Source organism: Callospermophilus lateralis, unplaced genomic scaffold (assembly GCF_048772815.1).
Source record: "Callospermophilus lateralis isolate mCalLat2 unplaced genomic scaffold, mCalLat2.hap1 Scaffold_2929, whole genome shotgun sequence".
NCBI classification, from domain to species: Eukaryota; Metazoa; Chordata; class Mammalia; order Rodentia; family Sciuridae; genus Callospermophilus; species Callospermophilus lateralis.
The window spans coordinates 124286-146385 of NW_027513591.1; the positions used below are offsets into that span (position 1 = coordinate 124286).

Genomic DNA, 22100 nt, shown 5'->3' on the forward strand with positions numbered 1-22100 from the left:
TAATTATCTCAATAGTTCAAGGAAGAGCATTTGACAGAATACAGCATACATTCATGTTCAAAATGGTAGAAAAAATAGGGATAATATGAATGTAACTGAACATTTTAAAATCTCTATACCAAAAAAACCCAAGAGTAACATGATTCCAAATGGAAAAAAAATGAAACATTCTTTCTAAAAACTAGAAAAAGACAAGGATGTCCTCTTTCACCACTTCTATTCAACCTATGAATATTGAAATTCTAACCAGAGCAGTTTGGAAAAAGAGATTAAAGGGATATGTATATGAAAAGAAGTGCTCAAAATATTCCTATTTGCTGACAACAATATTTTATATGTAGAAGACACAAAACTACACCACAAAATTTTTAAAACTCATAACCACACTCAGCATAGTAGCAGGATATAGAATTAACACTCATAAATCAATTATGATCCTGTACACAAATTATGCATCAGCTGATGAATCACAATGGATTCAAAACAATTTAAAAAATAAAATAATCAGGAAACAATCTAAGAAGTGAAAGACCTCTATTATGAAAATTACCAAACACTAAAGAAAGAAATTGAAGAAGACCATAGAAGATGGAATATTTCAAATGTTCATGGATTGGCAGGATTAATGTTACCAAAATTGACATACTACCAAAATGCTATAGTTTTAATGCAACTCCTATTAAAATGTCAATGATATTTCACAAAGAAATAGAAAAAGCAGACATAAAAATTCACTTGGAAAAACAAGAAGCCCAGAATATTCCAAACAATCCTTAGTGAAAAAAAGTGAAGGAGACAGCAGACATCACAAGGTCCGATCTCAAATTATACTATAGTGCTACGAAAAAAAGACATCACAAAGACAATAATCACATACATACTGTCTTGTTAATCTAGACAAAGGCACCAACAACATACATTAAAAGAAAAGACAGCCTCTTAAACAAATGGTACTGAGAAAACTGGAAGTATGCATGTGGCAGAATCAAATTGAACCCCTACCCCTATCCCTGCACAAAACTCAACTCAGAATACATCAAGGAACTAGGCATTAAACCAGACATCCTGTACCCACTAGAAGAAAATATAGGCCCAACTTTCCATCATCTTGTCTTAGGAACTGACTTCCTCAACAAGACTTCTAAATTGCAACAAATAAAATCAAGAATCAATAAATGGGAAGGTAACAAAGTAAAAAGCTTTCTCACAGGAAAGAAAATTATCAAGAACATGAACAGAGAACCTACAAAATGGGAGAAAATCTTTACCACCTGCACCTCAGAACATTAGTCTTCTGGATAGATAAAGAATTCAAAACAAACCAGCACAGCAAGCTGAAAGAGGAGGATCAGAGTTCAAATCCAGCTTCAGCAATGGTGAGGCACTGAGCAACTCTATGTCTAAATAAAATGCAAAACAGAGCTGGGTATGGGGCTCAGTGTTAGAGAGCTAGCCTTGCAGGTGTAAGACCATGTGTTTGATCTTCAGCACTACATAAAAATAAATAAATAAATAATAAACAAGTAAATAAGTAAATTGTGTCCATCTACAACAAAAATAATAAAAATAAAATAAAATAAAACATAGGGCTGGGGATGTGGCTTAGTGGTTGAATGCCCCTGAGTTGAATCCCCACTACTTGCCCCCATGAAAAAAAAATCAAAAACTTAACACACACACACACACACACACACACACACACACACACACAGCCCAATATAGTTAATATTCTCTTCTAGTGGTCATAGGATGTCAATAAATGTGCAAAGGATCTGAAACTGGTTGTTTACAGAACAAGAAATACAATTGGTGAGCAAATATACTTTTAAAATGCTCAATATCCAACCAGCAGTGTATGAGGGTACCCTTTTCCCACATCCTCACCAGCATTTGTTGTTGTTTGTCTTCATCATGGCTGCCATTCTTACTGAAGTGAGATAGTATCTTAGGGTAGTTTTAATTTCTCTTTCTCTAATTGCTAGAGATGGTGAGCATTTTTTCATATATTTGTTGATTGATTGTATATCCTCTTCTGAGAAGTGTCTGTTCAGGTCCTTGGCCCATTTGTAGATTGGATTATTTCTGTGTGTGTGTGTGTGTGTGTGTGTGTGTGTGTGTGTGTGTGTGTGAGATTTTTGAGTTCTTTGTATACCCTAGAGATTAGAGCTCTATCTGATGTGTGAGTGGTAAAAATTTGTTCCCAGGATGTAGGCTCCCTATTCACCTCACATATTATTTCTCTTGCTGAGAAAAAACTTTTTAGTAGGAATTCATCCCATTTGTTAATTCTTGGTTTTAACTCTTGTGCTATAGGCATCTTATTAAGGAAGTTGGGGCCTAGCTCACATGAGGAAGATTAGGGCCTACTTTTTCTTCCATTAGATGCAGAGTCTCTGGTTTAATTCCTAGACCCTTGATCCATTTTGAGTTAACTTTTGTGCATGGTGAGAGATAGGGATTCAATTTCATTTTGTTGCATATGGATTTCCAGTTTTCCCAACACCATTTGTTGAGGATGCTATATTTTCTCCAGTGCATGCTTTTAGTACCTTTGTCAAAGATAAGGTAGTTGTACTTTTGTGGGTTAATCTCTGTGTCCTCTATCCTGTACCATTGGTCCACCAGCCTGTTTTGGTGCCAGTACCACGCTGTTTTTGTTACTATTGCTCTGTAGTATAGTTTAAGATCTGGTATAGTGATACCATCTGTTTCACTCTTCCTGCTTAGAATTTCTTTTGCTATTCTGGGTCTCTTATATTTTCAGATGAATTTCATAATTGCTTTTTCTATTTCTGTGAGGAATGTCATTGGGATTTTGATCAGAATTGCACTGCTGGTGAGGTTGTAAATTGGTGCAGCCAATTTGGAAAGCAGTATGGAGATTCCTTGGAAAACTGGGAATGTAACCACCATTTGACCCAGCTATTCCTCTTCTTGGACTATACCCAAAAAACCTAAAAACAGCATACTACAGGGACTCAGCCACATCAATGTTTATAGTAGCACAATTCACAATAACTAGACTGTAGAGCCAACCTATATGCCCTTCAATGGATGAATGGATAAAAATATGTGGCATATATACACAATGGAATATTACTCAGCACTAAAAAATAATAAGATCATGGCATTTGCAGAGAAAAGGATGGCATTAGAGCAGATTATGCTAAGTGAATTTAGCCAGTCCCCAAAAAACAAATGCCAAATGTCTTCTCTGATATAAGGGGGGTGACTCAAAATGGGGAAGAGAGGAAAAGCATGGGAAGAAGATTACCTATACACAGGGAAGAGGGGTGGGAGGGAAAGGGTGGGAGAAAGGGAATTGCACGGATGGTGGAAGGAGAGCCTCATTGTTATACAACCTACATGTATGAAGAAGTGAGAAAACAAAGGAATAGTGCTACCTTAGATTAAGAAGAGAGAAGTGATGGGAGGGGAGAGAAGAGGTTGGAAAGATAGGAAGGATATTAGAATGGAATAGACATTATTATTATTGGTGTATATAGGTGAATGCATGATCAATGTGAATCTACAACCTGTATACTCAGAAAAATGAGATATTGTATCTCATGTGGTTTAAATGTATGATATGTCAAGGTCATTCTACTGTCATGTGTAACTAACTAAAACAAATAAAAATAAAAAATGAATTGTAGTGCAAAAAAAGTATATGTAAAATGGCATAAATTGACATAAACATACTTTATATTCAGAGGTAAAATTGTGCTTTATATGTGTAATAAGGATTGTAGTGCATTCCACTGTTGTCGTGCACTTAAAAAATTATAAAATCAATTAAAAGTAGGAAAAAAACCACAAAATGCTAAATTTCTCTAGAAATTAGAAAACGCAAATTAAAACTACATTGATATTCCATTCTTGGTTCAGTCAAAATAGGAATTATCAAGAATACAAATAACAATAAATGATGGAGAGAATGTGAGAAAAAAGTTACACTCATACTTTGCTAGTGAGACTGCAAATTGGTGCAAGTACTCTGGAAAACAGTATGGAGATTCCTCTGAAAATTTGGAATGGAAACACCATTCAACCAGTTATCACCCCAGTTGAATCTTGATTTTATTTGTTGCAATTTAGAAGTCTTGTTGAGGAAATAAGTTCCTAAGTTGACATGATGGAGAGTTGGGCATATAAATATATATCTCCAAGGGACTTTAAATCAATATACTACAGTGACACAGCTACATCAATGTCTACAGCAGCCCAATTCACAATAGTTAAGCTATGGAAACAACCTAGGTGAGCTTCAAAAGATGAAGAGTGAAATTTATGGCACTTGCTGGTAAATGAATGGAACTTGAGACTACTATATTTACTGAAATAAGCCAATACCAAAAAAACCCAAAGGCCAAAAGTTCTCTCTGATCCTAAATAGAATCAGATGTAGCCCATGTATGTAAAAAATACACTCTACTGTCATACATATCTAAAAAAATAAAATAAAACCTGGTGTTGAAAAAAATTAAAAATAAGAACAGCGATAAAAAGCTTTAACCTAACATACACATTTAGTAATGGAAAGAGATGGCTAAAATTCAGTGGTCTGGACACACTAAAGCAAGACTAGAAATAAATGAAGAAACTCTTACAGAATTATGCGAGTTTGAGATCTTCATTTATGCAGGTTCTCAGCCTAGGTAGCTCCCATATATTTGAAGACATCATATTATTAACAAGTATGGAGGAACCACCACAGAAAATGCATTTCAGATACTCTACTGCCTATATCACTATTTCACTAACATGACTCCACTCTCACAACACTGACAAAGAAAGTTGTTACTTAACATTGCAAGCTATCACCACTCAGGAGTCACAGATAAGACATAGGAAACTACAATAGAGACACCATTTGGAAAATACTTCAACGTCACACACTTAATCAATAGCATAAGACACATCATCCAGGGAAAACAGTTTCCTAAGCAGACACTCAAATAAATGTGGAAAAGATATATATCCCTGAAGATGTACAAATTTCAATATAGAAATATAAGAAAGATAAAAAGCAAAGTAGCATGACTGTTTTATAGTTAATTACCCTAGAAACTATTTCCAAAGATAATGCAATATACAAAAATGCCAGAATAAAATTCAAAAAAATGTTAAAATAGTGAATTATTTCAAAGATGAAGCAAAGAGAAACTGAGTAGATTAAGGGAAAACAATGCAGGGCATGAAAGAACAATTCAATACAGATTCTGAAAAAGAATCAATTAGAAATCTTGAAAATAAAGAGCTCAATACCTCAAATAAATATATCCATTTTAAGTTAGACCCATAGACTAGATCAAGTGAAAGAAAAAAATACAGAGCTTGAAGTTGATGATGAAATATCACATTCAGACAATATCAACAACAATCAAAATAATTGTAAACAAATTACAAAACCACTAGACACAATTCATAGATACTTTTGTGAATCACTGGTACACATAATGGAGAAGAGGTACAGGCTACAGGCAATGAAAGCTTTCTCAGTGAATACAAGAAACTATTTCTTATATCTTGTGAAAGTTATGGACATCCAGGTATAAGATTTTAGAATACCAAATGGACATGGCCCGAAAAGAACTTCTTCAAATCATAGTCTATAAAATTACCAAAGGTACACTGAAATCTATAATAAGGGCCAAAGCAATTATAAACACATCAGAAAAATATTAGATTTCTGAGTAGAAATTTTAAGGCCCAGGAAATGGTATATTTAAAACCCCAAATAAAAATGTTAAAAAAGAAACAAAGACGATAATTGTAAAATGGATGGAAAGGGTGGTCATCATGTTAAGGTGAAAAAATCAGAAACAAAACCCCAATTATCACATTCTCTCCCTAACATGTGGAATCTGGGAAGAAAATAAGAATGACTAGAATATGATGGAGGGAATACTAAGGAAGAGGGAAGGTAACTGGGGATGAAAAAGGGAGTAGAGGGGAAAATGGAAGTAAGGAGAGTGGTCAGGATTCAAGTATTGTATATGTGTGTATAGAAATATCACTGTGAAATTCACTAATGTAGGCACTCAATAGGAGCTGATATTAACAGTCGACAAGAACACCTGGTTTTATAACAAGTCCAATCTGCTATCATGTGACCATATACGAAACAGAATGTATAATTTAAAAATATTCTTACTTCTGCAAAGACATAAAATTTCAGGGTCAAAATTAATGTAAAATTTCTTCAGACAATATCATTTAGATGATAAATTTCTTATAGTTAATTATTAAGATATCCTGGATTCTATATGACCAAGAAAGATATAAAAAATATGAATGGAATTTGAACATTTATTTTTTTCCACTCTTCTTCTGTGATCAAACATTCTTACTCTTATTTTCACAGGGCATGAACACCAAAAGTAACTCATTTTTTTTAAGTCTTACCTGGATTGAAATTTACTGATGTTCTAGATTGTGCTTTCATGTATTGAAGAATTAAATTCCTGTTACTGTATTTGAAAAAAGTAATAAAATTGGTATTTTAACACTCATATGAAAACACTGACCAAATATAATTCAATACTTAATAATGTTTTAGATCTAGTATCAGAACTTTTTCATATGCTCTCCTAATCTGTATGCCCTATAAACATTTTGTTAACTTGAAAATTATTTGTACAATGTTTGTTTTTTTCTGTTTTGTGAGATGGTATTTCATGATGATGGTCAGGCTGATCTTAAATACCTGGGCTCAAGCAATTGTCCTGCCTCAGGCTCTTAAGTAGCTGGGGTAAATGCATGTGTCACTGCACCCATAGCTTGAAGTTAAAGAAGAAAAAAGATAAAATGATCATTAATTGAGAACAGGACAGGTAAATATATTAACTAGTGTAGCTTGAACTCAGAAAATGTCTTGTCTCTGTAAAAATTAGTTTTTTGTTCTTGTGCAACTTCTTTCTCTTAGGCTTAAGGCCTTTTAAAAAATAAGGGTTGTATCACTTTAGTTCACCAGGTTATTATGGAGATTTACTAAGATAATATTGAAACATGTTAAGCAAAATAGTAAAATAATGGCATACTTAACAACTTACAATCTCAGCTAGAACTAATGTGCATTTTTCATAGGTTCTAATATTCAAAAGTTAAAATTATTTTTAAAAATGCTTGAGTCCTAATTTTCATGATCAATTGGGCTCTTCTTTGTGCTTTATAACTCAAAGCAAATCAGCAATTAATTTATAACTATTTATAAATATCTCCTTAAATTAGAGAATATAATCATCCCCTTCTGTGAGACTAATCAATAATAACAAAGGCAAGAAATTAACAAATGCCAAAAACTTGGACTACTACTATTTCTTCTCTACCTAGTTGAACAGAATCAGCAGATAAGTGTAACTACATTTCCATGTTGATCTCCAACTGACTTGGAACACAAAATTTTCTTTAAAACTATGGATACTGAGGAGTCATGATGGGGCTTAGCTCTCTTAGATTCAATAAATCTGCTTAATCTATTCCTTTTGAGGCAGACCTTAATAAATGCTGAAAACTTTAGGCAGCGATTCCAACAGCTTGAAAATTTCCATTACTTGGGAAAACTACTAGAAATGCCAATCTAAATTGGCACTCACCATGGAAAACAGTGATGTGGAACCCCCTGCAGTCAAAGGAAATCTATTTCAAGGGATGGAAGGATTTGGGGCACAGATCTGTTAGCCAAGAAGACAGAAAACTCTGATCTCTTCCAGAGATTACTTGAAGCTTTACTTGAAGCTTTCTAATAGATTTGAATGATTTTAATTTTATGACAGAAAAGACAAAGTCCTAAAAAGATAATGCACCAAAAAGGGCAAGGCTAATATGGGGATTCCACATAAGGTTCCTAAAAGGGGGACAGGGTCAGAGTGCTTAGTATTTGTTGGCCAAAGCTAGAGGCCAAGCTGTCAAAGCAGAGTGCTTCTGCTAGGAAACAACTGTTGAATAAAAAAGCATAAGTGCATGAGAACTAAAAAAAGTGTTGAGTCTAAGTGTGGGTTACCATGAAGGCTCAGGGATTGGATCAGTCAGGATATTTTGAAATAAAAGCTCTTCACTACCAGACTGCAGGTCCAGGTCTGGCAGAAACACCACAGCAACAGAACTGACAGAGACAAAGGAACAATTTAAAAATCTATTTATTCCCCTCCATCTGACTACAGAATTATCTTCCTTACACTTCAAGGATATCATTAGGTCCTTGATAAATTAAAGGGGGATGGTAGAATAGCTAACTTCAGATAAACAGGGAATTTCAAGACTCAAATAGCAAATTATAAAATCATAGGTGTGATACTATCTGTCCCTGTGATGAGGGGTTATGCTTGAAATGAATTGGATAATGCTGGAAACCCTAAGGATGAAGGTTTACAAAGTCGTAAGATATTAGCTAGAGGTATATCTCAGTGGTAGGAAAATTTCCCAGCATGCATGAGAAGAAAAAGAAAGGAGAGGGGAAGAGAGAAGAGAACAAACCTTGAAGGTGACTCATGCACACATCACTACTTATTTTTTTTAAAATAACTAATCCATTTTAATTATGTATATATGACAGTAGAGTGCAATTTGATTCATTGGACACAACTGCAACAACTTTCATTTCTGATTTTACAGGATGTACCATTGCATCCTATATGCAGTCATACCTGTACCAAGGTAATAATGTCTATCTCACTCCACCATCTTTCTTGCCTCCATTACCCCTCCATCCTTCTCTTTGCCCAATCAAAGTATCATCACTGCTTCTTGGCTACACTTTGAAGGGTTTCTGTCTAATGAACTGTCCTAACTCACTACGGTTCCATACATAGTAATGCTATGAAATCTCACCTCATATATAAGATGCAACAGGTGTAACTATTGTGGATATACAGCTAATGTTGATTAGTATTGTAATGTAAATACTTACTCAGTATTTCCACTAGCAATGGCATAAGACAAGGCAATCTCTCCACAATTATCTGAAGCAGACACATTAACACCACATTGAAGAAGAAGCTCAGCTATGTGTGTTGATTTATGTTCCACAGCCAACATGAGGGCTGTTCTAAAATAAGAGAGGTAACTTCAAATTTAGGTATTTTAATAAGTTTATTTAAAAAGCCATTGTAATACATTTTACCTCTTTGACATCTAGCTTTACATACACTAACAGACATATACATCTTGGAAGATCAAATCTTTATCTTTCTTTATCTTTCTAAATCATTTGTAAGTCTAAAAGGAAAACAAACACATAAAAAAATAAATCACGAGTCCCAAAAGAGGAGAGTTACAAACTTAAAGTCCTTCAATGAACGTTAATTATGATGAGGTCATTCATCTGGAGTTGGCAAAGATTTCAATGAATAAAGCTCCATTTCTTTCTTAGAGTGATGTAATATATTGTAACTCACAGTCAGCCAAAAGTCAAGGAGTAAAAAAGGTATTTGCAGGTACAACATAATAACAGCAGCACTGGTGATAATAATAATAATTGTTGCTTCAGTCATTCACTCTGAGAAGCATTTGCCAGGCATTGAAATCAATGCTACGTGTATAATCTTGCAACCAGATTTCAAGCATATGTTACACTCTTTTTCATTATAAATGTTCAAAATTTGTCAAGACTAATTAGACGTCACTTAGGAAAAATCTGAAATCAATATTCTACAAATGAAGTAATTTAAAGCAAATAGTCATATAAAGGAAAAAATAATTTTCAATGTCTATCTATACTCAACACAGCATTTCCAAAAGAAAACTATACCAGGAGAAGATGAAATATTACAGAAAATTTAAGAAGTTCAATACTGAATAAAAGCACAAACTAAAAGTCTATATTTTACAAAACTAACATGAAAACTCTAGCTAACTCAAGATTATGTGATCAACAAAATCAAATAGTAATCATCAGCCAATAATTATAAGGGCATGTGAATCATACTACATACTCTTATTTGTGTTGCTCAGTTTGAATAATTGCTTTTCTCCTCAATTTTAGTTTATGTTCATGAATTTCACTCTATTCCAATGATTATGTCATTCCCATTAATTTAATATTTTTCACTTGAGTGATTTTACTACAATATTAACCCTTTTCCAAAAAATATAAAGTACTATACCTTCCCTTATCATCAACTGCATGTATGTTTGCTTTATTCTTAATAAAAAATTCTACCATCATCCGTCTGTTTTTCTTTATGGCGAGTAAAAGTGGTGTTTGGCCACTCTGAAAAACAATAAATATAATTTATTCACAAAATTACTACTTTTCAACTGAAGTTAACCTTACAAAATACTGTATGAATATAAGCATATAATAATAATGTAAATTAAGTGTGGCCACTCTCTTCTCTTCCCATTCTGCTTCCATACGTGCTGCTCTTTCATTTTGAGATGCCTCTCCTCTGCCTAGAGTGGCCACATGAACTCCAGAGTTTCTAAGACTGCTTCATACGTTCACTGTTTCCATGGATCTTTGCCACTGTCCAGCATTCATCATGGCATCTTGGAGTTATGTAACATGAACCCTCCTCAACCAAGAGCATATTTAGGACATAAACTGTATTTTATATCCCAATAGCCCCATTCCCTAATGCATATTAGTAAAGGTTATAAGTATTATATTTCATTAACAAGCCAAATTCTCAACCCACTAGTAGGGTGTATAAATCATATTCTGAAGAACATCTACTTTTCCAGAAATACCAAGCAGTATAGAAAAGATTCCTTGTTTTACTGTTAGAAAAAATTTACACAACTGTGCATTGTGAGTCCAGAAGTACAGAAATAGCTTTTCCATTGCTTAACACCTACTTGACACCAATTTTTTATTGGAGATATTCACATGTGAACAATTGAAGTTACAGGAATATATTTCTGAGAGCTTTCCAGCAACATGGAAGTTTTCTCCACGTTATACAAGTCCACTTGATTCCTTTTTATTTATGAAATCAGAATCCCAGATTCCAATGTAAGAAATTTCTGCTTAAAATTGATAGAGTCTGAGTAAACTATGTTGCTTTTTCATAATTGTTCCTGTGTCTTCTCTTATTATAAGTTGAAAGATATTTATCTTACATGTCAGAAAGTTCAATACAAAAATATATTATTTTTATGCAATTGGAAAAAATTTTTCCAACTAATCCACTGAGAGGGGATTAACAAAGAGAAATAACCAACTCAAAAAAAAATTATCGCAAAGCTGGGATTATGGCTCAGTGGTAGAGCACTCACCTAGCACATGTGAGGCCCTGGGTTTGATCCTCAGCAGCACATAAAATAAATAAAATCAATGTATTGTGTCCAATAAGAATTAAAATATAAATATTTTTAAAAACTCCAAGCAAACAAACAAAAAAATCACCCTGTCAATAACTGAGCAAAAGAACTAAACAGAAATTTCTCAAAAGAAACACAAATGTCCAAACTATATATAAAAAAGTCTTCTACATCTTTAGCAATTATGTTAATGCAAATAAAAACTACCCTAAGACTTTATCTTACTCCAGCCACAATGGTAATTATCAAGAACACAAACAGTAATATATACTGGTAAGAATGTGGGGCTGGGGATGTGGCTCAAGCGGTAGTGCGCTCGCCAGGCATGCCTGTGGCCCGGGTTCGATCCTCAGGACCACATACAAAGATGTTGTGTCTGCTGAAGATGAAAAAAGTAATAATAATAAATATTAATTCTCTCTCTCTCTCTCTCTCTCTCTCTCTCTCTCTCTCTCACTCTCTCTCTCCCTGGTTAAAAAAAAAGAATGTGGGGGTAAGGCACATGTTTACACTGTTGGTGGGACTACATACTAGTACAACCACCCTGGAAAAACTTTGGAGATTCCCCAAAATCTAAGAAGGGAACCACAACATGAAACAGCTATCCCATGACTCAGTATTTTCCCAAAATTAGTAAAACAAAATTTTACATGTAACTGTATATTAATACCGTCACACGTGTGTTTACAGTAGTACAATTCACAACAGGTAAATTATGAAATTAAACCAAGTACCTGTGAATGCATGAAAGGATTAAGAAATTCTGGTGCACATACATACAATGGAGAATTTCTCAGCCATAAAAATACATTATGTCATTTGTTGGTAAATGAGTTGGTATCCAAGAATATCATGCTAAGTGAAATAAGTCAAATAAGAAACTCAAAGGTAAAATGTTTCATATGTGGAAGCTGGAGTTAATTAAAGAAAAAGAAATGAAGAACAGAATATCAAAAGATGTAAAGAAGATCATTAGTGTAGAAAAAGAAGATGGAGAGGCACAGAGATAATGAAAAAGGGAAGGCAATGAAGAAGGAAATATTTAAAATTCATGTTATATGCATATATAAATATACCACAGGTAATTGCACCCTTATGTATAAGTAAAAAAGAATCAACCAAATATAAATAAATAGACAGGTGAAAGGAGGTCCAGGAGAATAGGAGGGGAGAATGGAGGAGGAGGGGTAGACAGATGGAAAAGAGGAAATCAATGACTCAACTGGAATTCCATGCATGTAAGATTTTGGGGGAATGAATTCAACTACTATGTAAAACTATAAACTCTAATAAAAATAACATTGAAAATGTATTCTCACTTGTAATGACAATCCTGGTAACATAATGATTGGTTATTTTCCAAAATTCTTTTTATTCTCATCTACTTTAATTGCTACTTAAAGTTACTTATAATTTTAGGCAAAATTTAATTCAGAAATTTTGTGTATCATCAAGATTTATGCTGATATACACAGATTACTTGTAGCATCATAAAAGGCACTAAACATTTGCACTTTAAGGAACAAAGCTGAAGACTGATTCATAGTACAGCTGGTGAAATCCATGAGTTATCTACTTCTAGCAATAATTTATCCATTCTAGCAATGAGTGACATAATCAGCCTTTCAAAAATTCCAGTGGGAACATGATTTTTATAGTATATATAGAGAAAACTATTTAACTTCCAAATTCTAAATTCAAACACTTAATCCCATTTGCAAAAGATTCATAATATATTATGTAGTCCATATTCTTGTATATCAGTAGAAAACACCATGAAATCTTTATCACACTATATTTAAAAAGAGGAGCTGTAACCTCATTTATACAGGCAAAGTAGTTGATTGGGAGTAAGTGCTGCAGTTGCCAGAAGCAAACTGAAGAACATGTGTGCCCAGCATGTGGGAGCAAACCATGCACACCACACCACACAGTACTATGGCTCAAGGGGACCGCATCAGGTTCCTTCACAGAAGCTTGAAGTTCAGATTTCTGCATGAGTCTCTTGAATTCTAAGTGTGGATTCAACTGATGGAGGCAAACTAAATACACACATGAACTACAAAAGAAGGAGGAAGAACACGAGGAGAACTCCCAACATTTACTAGTATTTTAATAAAAAGAAAATTTGCTTATAATCAGTATTTTTTGACATGCATTACTGTTAATTTTAAGAAAAATTTTAAATATTTTGAAAATAATAGTGATTGATTATATACCATGTTTTTGGCTTCAATATCTGCGTTGGATGAAAGCAGTTTTGTTGCTATTAATGTGTTCCTATAAAAGATAACATAGTGGAGCGGAGTTTCACCCTTGTTGTTGTGAATATTTGGATTGGCACCATGTTCTAGAAGAATAATTGCACATTCCTCTTCCTCATATTGTAGGGCCTGTTGGTTTTAACCAAGAAATAGATTGTAAATTTTGGAAATCCAAGAAAAATATTTCACATTTTACTCATTAGTTATAACTAAATGGCATTAACCAATTTTTCTTCTAAGCATTTCATCAAATTCATTTCCTGGAAAACCACTGGTATATCTACCTTCATCAATGGTGTGTTGCCATCACTGTCACACAAGTTGACATTGCATTTCCTCTTCACTAGAAGAGCCACCACTGCTGGATTGCCATAGGCACAGGCATAATGTAGAGGTGTTCTGTGCAAGTAAGAAGCTTTATTAGGAATTCATAAGGTACCTTTTGAAATATACAACTATTTATGCAATTATAAACATTAAGTAGCTCATAATTCCTCTATTTTCTTATGAAGAAAGTACAATATTTAGTAGCTGTCATTACTTATTTTATTAATGAATGATCAGCCTATGCCACTGACATTTTCTTCTTATTTCTTGTTTCTGATACTGCTGGGGATTGCACCCTGGGTTACTCAACTAATGAGTCATATCCTAAGCACATTTTTATTATATAAACAATTTTCATGCAGGGTCTCACTAAGTTGCCCACTGTGGTCTTTTTTTAATTAATTTTTATTGTTGGTTGTTCAAAACATTACATAGTTCTTGATATATCATATTTCACACTTTGATTCAAGTGGGATATGAACTCCCATTTTTACCCCGTATACAGATTGCAGAATCACATCAGTTGCACATCCATTGATTTACATATTGCCATACTAGTGTCTGTTGTATTCTGCTGCCTTTCCTATCCTCTACTATCCCCCCTCCCCCTTCCCCTCCCATCTTCTCTCTCCACCCCCTCTACTGTAATTCATTTCTCCCCCTTATATTTTCCCACTGTGGTCTTAAACGTCCAATGCTCTTGCCTCAGCATCCTAAGTCACTGGAATCATGGGTATGTGTGACTGTGTCTGGTTCCATTGATTTTACTTATTTTTGTTTGCTTTGTTTTCATATTGCTGGGGATAGAACCCAGGCCTGAAGCATTCTAGGTAAGGAAGGGCTCTACCACAGAACCACATCCCCAGAGCAGAGCAGCCCACTTGCCTAGAAAGAAGATGAACTTGAGATTTAGTTCATCTTGAGTTTGAATTCTACTTTAGACTCTATGATGTACTAGTTATCCCAGAGTCTTACTCTCCCTCAATTTCCTAAAAAAGTAAGGATTAAAATGAGTATCTCCCTGAATACTACCAAAATGCTTTATGGAGAATCTATATAAAACATTTGAAGATTTTGTAGCAACAGCAACAGCTCCATAATTGGTAGCTATTGTAATCAATATTATTGCTTTTTATCAACTAAGAGTATTTCAATTAATAAGTTAGTAGTATTGTAGTGAGTTTTAAAAATATATTTTTAAAACTATGTATTTCAATGAGTCTAAGAGGATTTTTTTTTCTTATCATTTTAACAACACTGACAATGGAATCCCACTAATAATTTGGGCTGCATTACAACTATAATTGGCAGCATTTGTTTTTTTCTTCATAAACAAAATAAAGAACCACCATAATTCATGGTGCCTTACCTTAAGTGAAATGTGAGTCAAACAATAGATTTATGGCAGTTCTCATGACATGGATGGCATTTAAATTCAGTTTTAAAAGTATGATAGGTAAAGTAGGCTGAATAATAACAGTAAAAGGCCAAACCGAAAGCAAACTTAATGCCAAAGGAAAAAGAACCCAAATGAATTAGTATGGTTAAATTAATTCAGTATTTATTTATATGGGATTTATATATAAATCAGGTATTTTCAATGTTCAGTATTTAATACTGTCTTAATTTTTCACAAGGGACTTTTACAATTTCTTACCTCTATGAATGCATGATTGAAAAGGAGGAAGAAATGTTTCATTTGAAATTGAGTCCTATCACGTCAGTTTTAATTAACTGGTCACACCTAGAAAGTTTTTATGTAAGAGTTCTCTGAGATAGTAGAATGTGTCAAATACAAAATAAGTAGCTGTGCCGTTCTTGTGCATTAAAAACGTATTCATTTTATGAGTACAAATGAATAGAATTAAAGAATAATTCTTTAATGCTTTACTTTATAAAAATTTCACTTAAAAATACTAAAGTTGAGAAGTTTAGTATTTTTATGTAAAACTTTTATAAAGTAAAGCAATATTTTTTCAGGAGTAATAATCTTTCATACTTGCTCTCTTCTATACTCACCAAAACAAAATTATTAACCTATAATTGCATATGTAAAATAAAATATACATATATAAGAAATGTATGTGTAGTAATATATACAATAGATGAAATGCACTATAGGACATCTATATAGAAATGTACTAGAAGAAAACATAAATGCTTTCTTCATGTTGGCAAAGGCGTTCTAAAAAATAATGAATTTGAAAGAAGACTTCTTTTTTTCCTACCTCTCTTTTGAAAATTTATTATGTTGATGGTGATGACAATGTTATTGTTGTTGTTTTGCTGGTGATTGCACCCTTACCCTTTGCTTTGACATGCAAGAAGTGCTCTAACACTGAGCTACATTTCCAACCTTGGAATTCTAATTTAATCAGATAAAATATTCTTAATTTTACAGATGCTCAAGTGACAGTGACATATGAACATAGAAAAAATATTTATGTCCTTGGCAATAGAAGGAATTTAAGTCTAACAAATGAAATAAATTTCTCAGCTACAATATTTTGAAGATGAAGAATAGTGGTATTGGGCTGTTGATTATGGCTTGAGCTGTTTATTGCTCCTCAAATAGATGATTTAATGATAACTGCTGTGCCACATTTAAAACTCTGCATGCCACTACCTACCAATTCCATTTTACTCTCCTTCCAGATATTTGAGTATTCTTTTTATCCTGTTCCAGTCACTTATCTTTTGGCCATTGGCAAACAAGTAATTTGTGAAAGTTAATAATGTATTTTGATACACATAATGGCAAGTCTTTGTTCATTGCAAACATTTTCTTAGTGTCATCATGACCCTAAATGACTGCATGTGAAACTAAAAAATGTACAGATATTTTTATTTGTTTTTTGTGAAATTGATAACCACAAAGAGAGCTCACATTTGGTGTCAATGACTATTCTAATGCACAAACCACAAGCAGGGCCTACCTTTGATACTCTTAGTCCCTTCAGAACAGAGTAGGGCAAGCTACAGTAGGGCAGCAGCAGGCAGCACTGTACAGACTAGGCACCCTTTGTGTGCTACCCCCTTGGCCCTGGTGACTGAGAGCTTGCACTGCCTGGATGCTCTCAACCAATGCTCTACTCTATATGCTTGTACAGATACACAGTAATGGATAACTACAGGAAAGGGTACTGGAACAGTGGAATCAGCAATTTTGGAATTTTGTGCAAGAAGCTTTTGGCAGATGCTTTTTTACTTTAGTCTAAAGTGATAACAAAATTGAAAAAGCATGCTGTGTTTGGTGTTTTGGAAAGTGTAAAAGCTGCCAGTGAACTCTAGTGTCCTCTGTGGAAAGGTAGTTAAAAGTAGTTAACTTCACTAACTGAAGTTAATGAAGTATTTGCAGAAAATTCAGGGCTTGTCAACACTGTTGTTATGGAAATGGTTAGATGATTAAGATGACACCAAGTTATCCTAAGAATTTCATAAATTAGTGAGTGAAGCATGTGAGAAATAAGTAAAATCTTATTTTTAGAGGTGGAAGACACACCCCTAAATATACTAGTGTGAAGGAATTTTAAAAATATAAAAAAGAAGAAAGAACATGGAGCCATCTTCCCAATTCAGAGTTCTTGTGAGGCTCTTGGGACACAACAGGTAATAGATTACATCTGAAAATTTTTCAATGCTTTTGAAAATGTGTACATTAAAATCTGTTGTGTGTATTTATTTAAAAAAAAATCAGTGACCTTATAGGGAAATTTTAAGTGTCTGGGAAACCAGTTAAAAATTTGGTTTTGTTTAGCTGCCCATTAGAAGTCCTGGGTACTGAACTTCCAAGGTGTGCAGGTCCTGGATATTGAGGACTCCACAGGATATTAAAGTTAAATATTCTGGTGAAAGGAGAACTGGTATCCTTTCTGCTCTGCTCCCATTGGCACAGCCTGGATGGTGCAGGCTTCAATTCCATCAGCCCATTGGTCCCTTACCCCTCAGTCCCTGGCCTCCCAAACCCTATTACCTATCTTTATGATCCGTGCGATCAACATGACATCCACGTCCCAGATAACGTTTAATTCTTCCAAGTTCACAATTTTTTGCAGCCTGGTGGATCTTCCCAAGAGGGTTATATCCGAAAAACTTGATTCCCAGGCTTATATAAATAAACTTTCTCCAGGCTCTATCCATCCTAAAGACAATTAGGTAAAACCTCTGTCAAGTGGCCTACCAAAGCAGGTTGCCACTACCTATCTGCCAACCAACTGGCAAAATAGTCGTTGCCAGGTGACACTGATAAACACAAATGCACATTCCACAATTTGCATGGCCCTAGGTGATTGGCTCCTGGAAGGTATGCCTCCTTTACTGTGATCAGCGCCTGGCTATTCTGTACAGACCCCACCAAGAACCGGGTGGGACTCCCCTGAGACCCCCCCAAGACCCATACAGTGAGTGAGATGCCCCACCAGAATCAGGTGGGCCTCAATGGTGGGCAGGTGAGAACCCCCCACACCCAGACCTGGGTGGGCAGGACTCATCCTCTCTGCCATTGCACAGCTGCCTATGTCCACAACAGGAAACAAAAACTGCACTCTTCCTATTACTTTATTCAGTAAATGGCAGAAAAGGAGATCCCTGACTTAAGATGTCCATTTAAAAAATCTGGAAAAATTCAGGAATGCATTTAACTTAAAACAACAGATTAGAAGAAAACAACAGAATAACTGCACCAAAAGCAATTTTAGTGTCACTCTGCTGCATCATCCTCTCCCTGACATAGCTCTGCTCAACACAAAGAGGGAGTAAGCAGCCCACCAGTTCCACTCAAAAGCAAAAGGAGAATAGTGTAACAACCATCACCCTAGGCTTTCCAGTGTAGTACCAAAATGTCCTGATTCAGTTTCTCCCAACCCAGATTACTGAGCAGAGAAGAATAGATGAGCTATTTGGAGATGACCTGAAACAAAGAAGAAGTGGTGCAACACATGGATCAACTTGCAGCTGAAGAAATCATGAAGAAATTTCCCAGGAGGAGGACTCCTCTCCACCCATCTGTGGCCCACAAACATCGTCTTCCTGGAGTGCACAGCGGGGCACGTCCCTCTACCCCACCACAAGGGGGTGCTGAGGCTCCACTATAGAGGTAGGACCACATCCTCAGCCCTCGGTTACAGGACTCACCCCAAGGGCCTCTCTCCTCCCAGAAGCAGGGGTTGGGGTGGCACGTCCCTACCCTCTGCTCCATAGTGGTTTACCTGGGACCCGCCTCTCTGAAGCCATCTAGGGCTCACCAAGATTGTCCTTGTCAGCAGAAACTCAGTTTAGTTGGAGGGGGCTTCCTGTGAATAACAGAAGAAACCCCTGAGACCCTCCCCACAAGAAAGTTAGTAGGTGTTAAGGAGATCACGCTGGGACGGGGGACAAGAAAAATATGTGGTTCTTATAAAACCCCAAAGCATTGGAGGTAAAAGTGTAAGCACACCTGTGGACTGACAAAGCCAGACTTCAAACTCAGGTCACACCCCAGAGCTCGGCAACCACCTAGCCTTTATTAGGTTATCAATGTCCACTCACTGAGTCACTGAAAGCACCCTCAAAGGCAGACATAATTACAAACAATGAACAGTGCAGCAGTAACAACACAGATGTGAAACACTGGTGCATATCAATGTCCACAGGACGGGATGCCAGTCATCACACACATACACAGAGCATATGTAACTCTTCACGGTCACGATCAGCACACTCCCGGCAGGGCTCCAGCGCAGAATCTGAGTGCATTCTTCACGTCCCTGTTCCTCAGCGTGTAGATGAGGGGGTTCAGCATGGGGGTGGCCACGGTGTAGAAGAGAGCTATGAACTTTCCCTGCTCGTGGGAGCTGCTCTTGGCTGGCTGCAGGTACATGAAGAGGATGCTCCCATAGAACAAGGACACAACGGCCAGGTGGGAGGAGCAGGTGCTGAATGCTCTTCTCCGCCCTTCTGCTGACCGGATCTTCAACACAGCCTGGGCAATGTGTCCGTAGGACACCAGGATAAGGCCCAGTGGTAAGACCACAAAGATGAAGCTAGCAACGTACATCTCGACTTTGTTGAGCCTGGTGTCCACACAGGCCAGTTGCATAATGAGAGGCATCTCACAAAAGAAGTGGTCGATGCGATTGTGCCCACAAAGAGGCAGGAGCATGGTGAGCGTGGAGCCGACCATGCTGGTGGTCAGGCCCCCAAACCAGGAGGCAAAGGCCAGGCCAAGGCAGAGCTGTGGGTGCATGATGACAGTGTAGTGGAGGGGCTTACAGATGGCAGCATAGCGGTCATAGGACATGACGGCCAGGAGGACACACTCGGTGGCCCCCAGCCAGTGGGACACATAGAACTGCACCACACACCCTCCATAGCTTATGGTTTTCTGTGGTCCCCAGAGGTTGACCAGCAGTTGTGGGACAATGCTTGTGGTGAAGCTGATGTCTAGGAAGGACAGGTTGGCAAGAAAGAAGTACATGGGCGTGTGGAGGCGCACGTCCACACGGGTGACCAGGATGATGGTGGCATTGCCCAGGATAGACACCACATAGCACACCAAGACCACCATGAAGAGGATGGGCTCCAGTGAGGGGCGAGCAGAGAAGCCCAGGAGCACAAACATGGCAGGAGAACTTCCATTGGTCATTTCCAGCCTCTGACACCCAAAGGATGGGGCCAAAAGGCCACCCACGCTGGGGGCACAGGACATGATGCAGGAAACCATCTCACCACTTAGGAGCCAGCCTGCTCCCTGAGCTCTCAGAATGCTTCTGGATGGCTTTGCGTGGTCTTCCTGAGGCAGAGAGTCCGAGTGAGAGGCCTGGACAGGCATGGCCCAGGGAGATGTGGAGGTTCATGCATGACATTAGCACTGGTTCCACTGGAAAGGTCACTTGTACCAGCAGCATCTGGCCTGTGCCTGAGTGTGCAGTGACACGGGGGTGCAGCACCGGGCAGAGGGTGGTGTTCCATGTGACGAATGCAGGGCAGGAGACAAATCAGAGTCCTGCCAATCACACAACCAGCTTTGTCCGTGACATCTTCAGACTCACCCCTCCTTGCCACCCAGGGTCCTGCCTTCTGGCCATCCTGCGGCCATTTTCCACCTGAGGTTTGATCTGATACCCTAACTTGTCTCTGTGCTTCCTTTCCAAGTCTTCCCTCAAAACCAAGCAGGACACTAAGATGTGCTAGGACCACAGGACCTGTACCCACCCCAGGGCCTTGGTGCAGAGATGGCCCCTGCTCTACGCTCTGTATCAGCCAGCCTCCCATACTCTCACCCACTCCATCGTGGCATTTTCAATGGTGGCCTGTAATGCAGGCCCTCTTCAGTGCCCTCTCCACCTCTCCTCGCCTGCCCTCAGCCTTGGTGGCTACCACCCTCGGCCAGCTGCTCTGCCAGTACGCTGGACCATGTCTCACTCATAGACTACCAGTTCCCTGTGGGCTCAGTCCTTTGGTCTGTTTGCTTCTGGGTCCCCAGAGTCTGCCAGGGTCTGATGCAAAGTCACTTCATGTGTCTTTGTGGATGTGCCCTAATGGGTGGTCAGATGGCCTGTGGTCAGGGCAGTGCAGACCTGGAGTTGAGGGGCTGCTACCACAACCTCACTGGGGTTGCCAGGAAAGGTGTTTTGGGACTGCCAGCGGCTTGCAGAGAGGCTCAGAACATGCTCTGCAGAGAGGGAACCAACCAGCCACGTCTGAGCACCTGTTCACCTTGGTAACAGCTGGCTCTGATGGTCACTACCTGCAGTTCCAGGATGCAGAGTGGCACTCACCAGCCCTGTGTCTGGGCATGGTCAGGGGGGCAGGAACAACATGTTCACTGAGTGCTTTACCTGGGAACTCAGGGCTATGCAATACCTGCAGGTGGACCTGGGAGGGGAGAGCAGGGGCAGGTCACCAGGGCTGGAGAGCAGCCTGCCTGGAGGACAGGGTAGAGAGCCATCCACAGCACCACTGGTGTTTGGCAGGAGGGTCAGGTTCTGTCCCAGCATGTGAGTGCACTTGACAACAGTGCCCTGTTTCCCTCCCAGAAGAGAGCAGTGTGAAGGGACTCCTTGAGGAAGCAGCAGAGGCCACGGTGATGCTGTGCTAGTGACACTGAGGCCATGTCCACCTAGTGAGTACCTGAATCCCAGCTCCCAGGAGCCTCCTAAACACGCACAGAGAGTGTGCACCAATCAGTTAAGAGTACACACAGGGACTCCTTGGCACAGGTAGAAATGGGACTCAGAGTGCCAGGCATTTCCCCTGGGAGACTGT

The 22100-nt window shown here is 37.6% G+C and overlaps 2 protein-coding genes across 2 annotated transcripts in view; both read right to left on the minus strand.

The window, feature by feature from the left end:
* LOC143400153 (uncharacterized) overlaps nt 1-13635 on the minus strand; it is a 46627-nt gene extending 32992 nt beyond the window's left edge. Inside the window, exons 1-4 of the mRNA XM_077108257.1 lie at nt 13485-13635; nt 10107-10213; nt 8912-9049; nt 6409-6473 (exon numbers count right to left, since the gene is read on the minus strand). Of these exons, the coding sequence (XP_076964372.1) occupies nt 6409-6473; nt 8912-9049; nt 10107-10213; nt 13485-13487 (313 nt within the window). The 5' untranslated portion in view covers nt 13488-13635. The remainder of the gene's footprint in view (nt 1-6408; nt 6474-8911; nt 9050-10106; nt 10214-13484) is intronic.
* A 5910-nt stretch (nt 13636-19545) lies between these two features.
* On the minus strand, nt 19546-20478 carry LOC143390327 (olfactory receptor 2C3-like). The gene has a single exon (XM_076842768.1). The coding sequence runs from the start codon at nt 20476-20478 to the stop codon at nt 19546-19548; it is 933 nt and encodes a 310-aa protein (XP_076698883.1).
* Nucleotides 20479-22100: the final 1622 nt, after the last annotated feature.

Coding starts and splice junctions, on each gene's coding strand:
- LOC143390327 (XM_076842768.1), bottom strand. CDS start 20,478: ATGACCAATGGAAGTTCTCCTGCCATGTTTGTGCTCCTGGGCTTCTCT.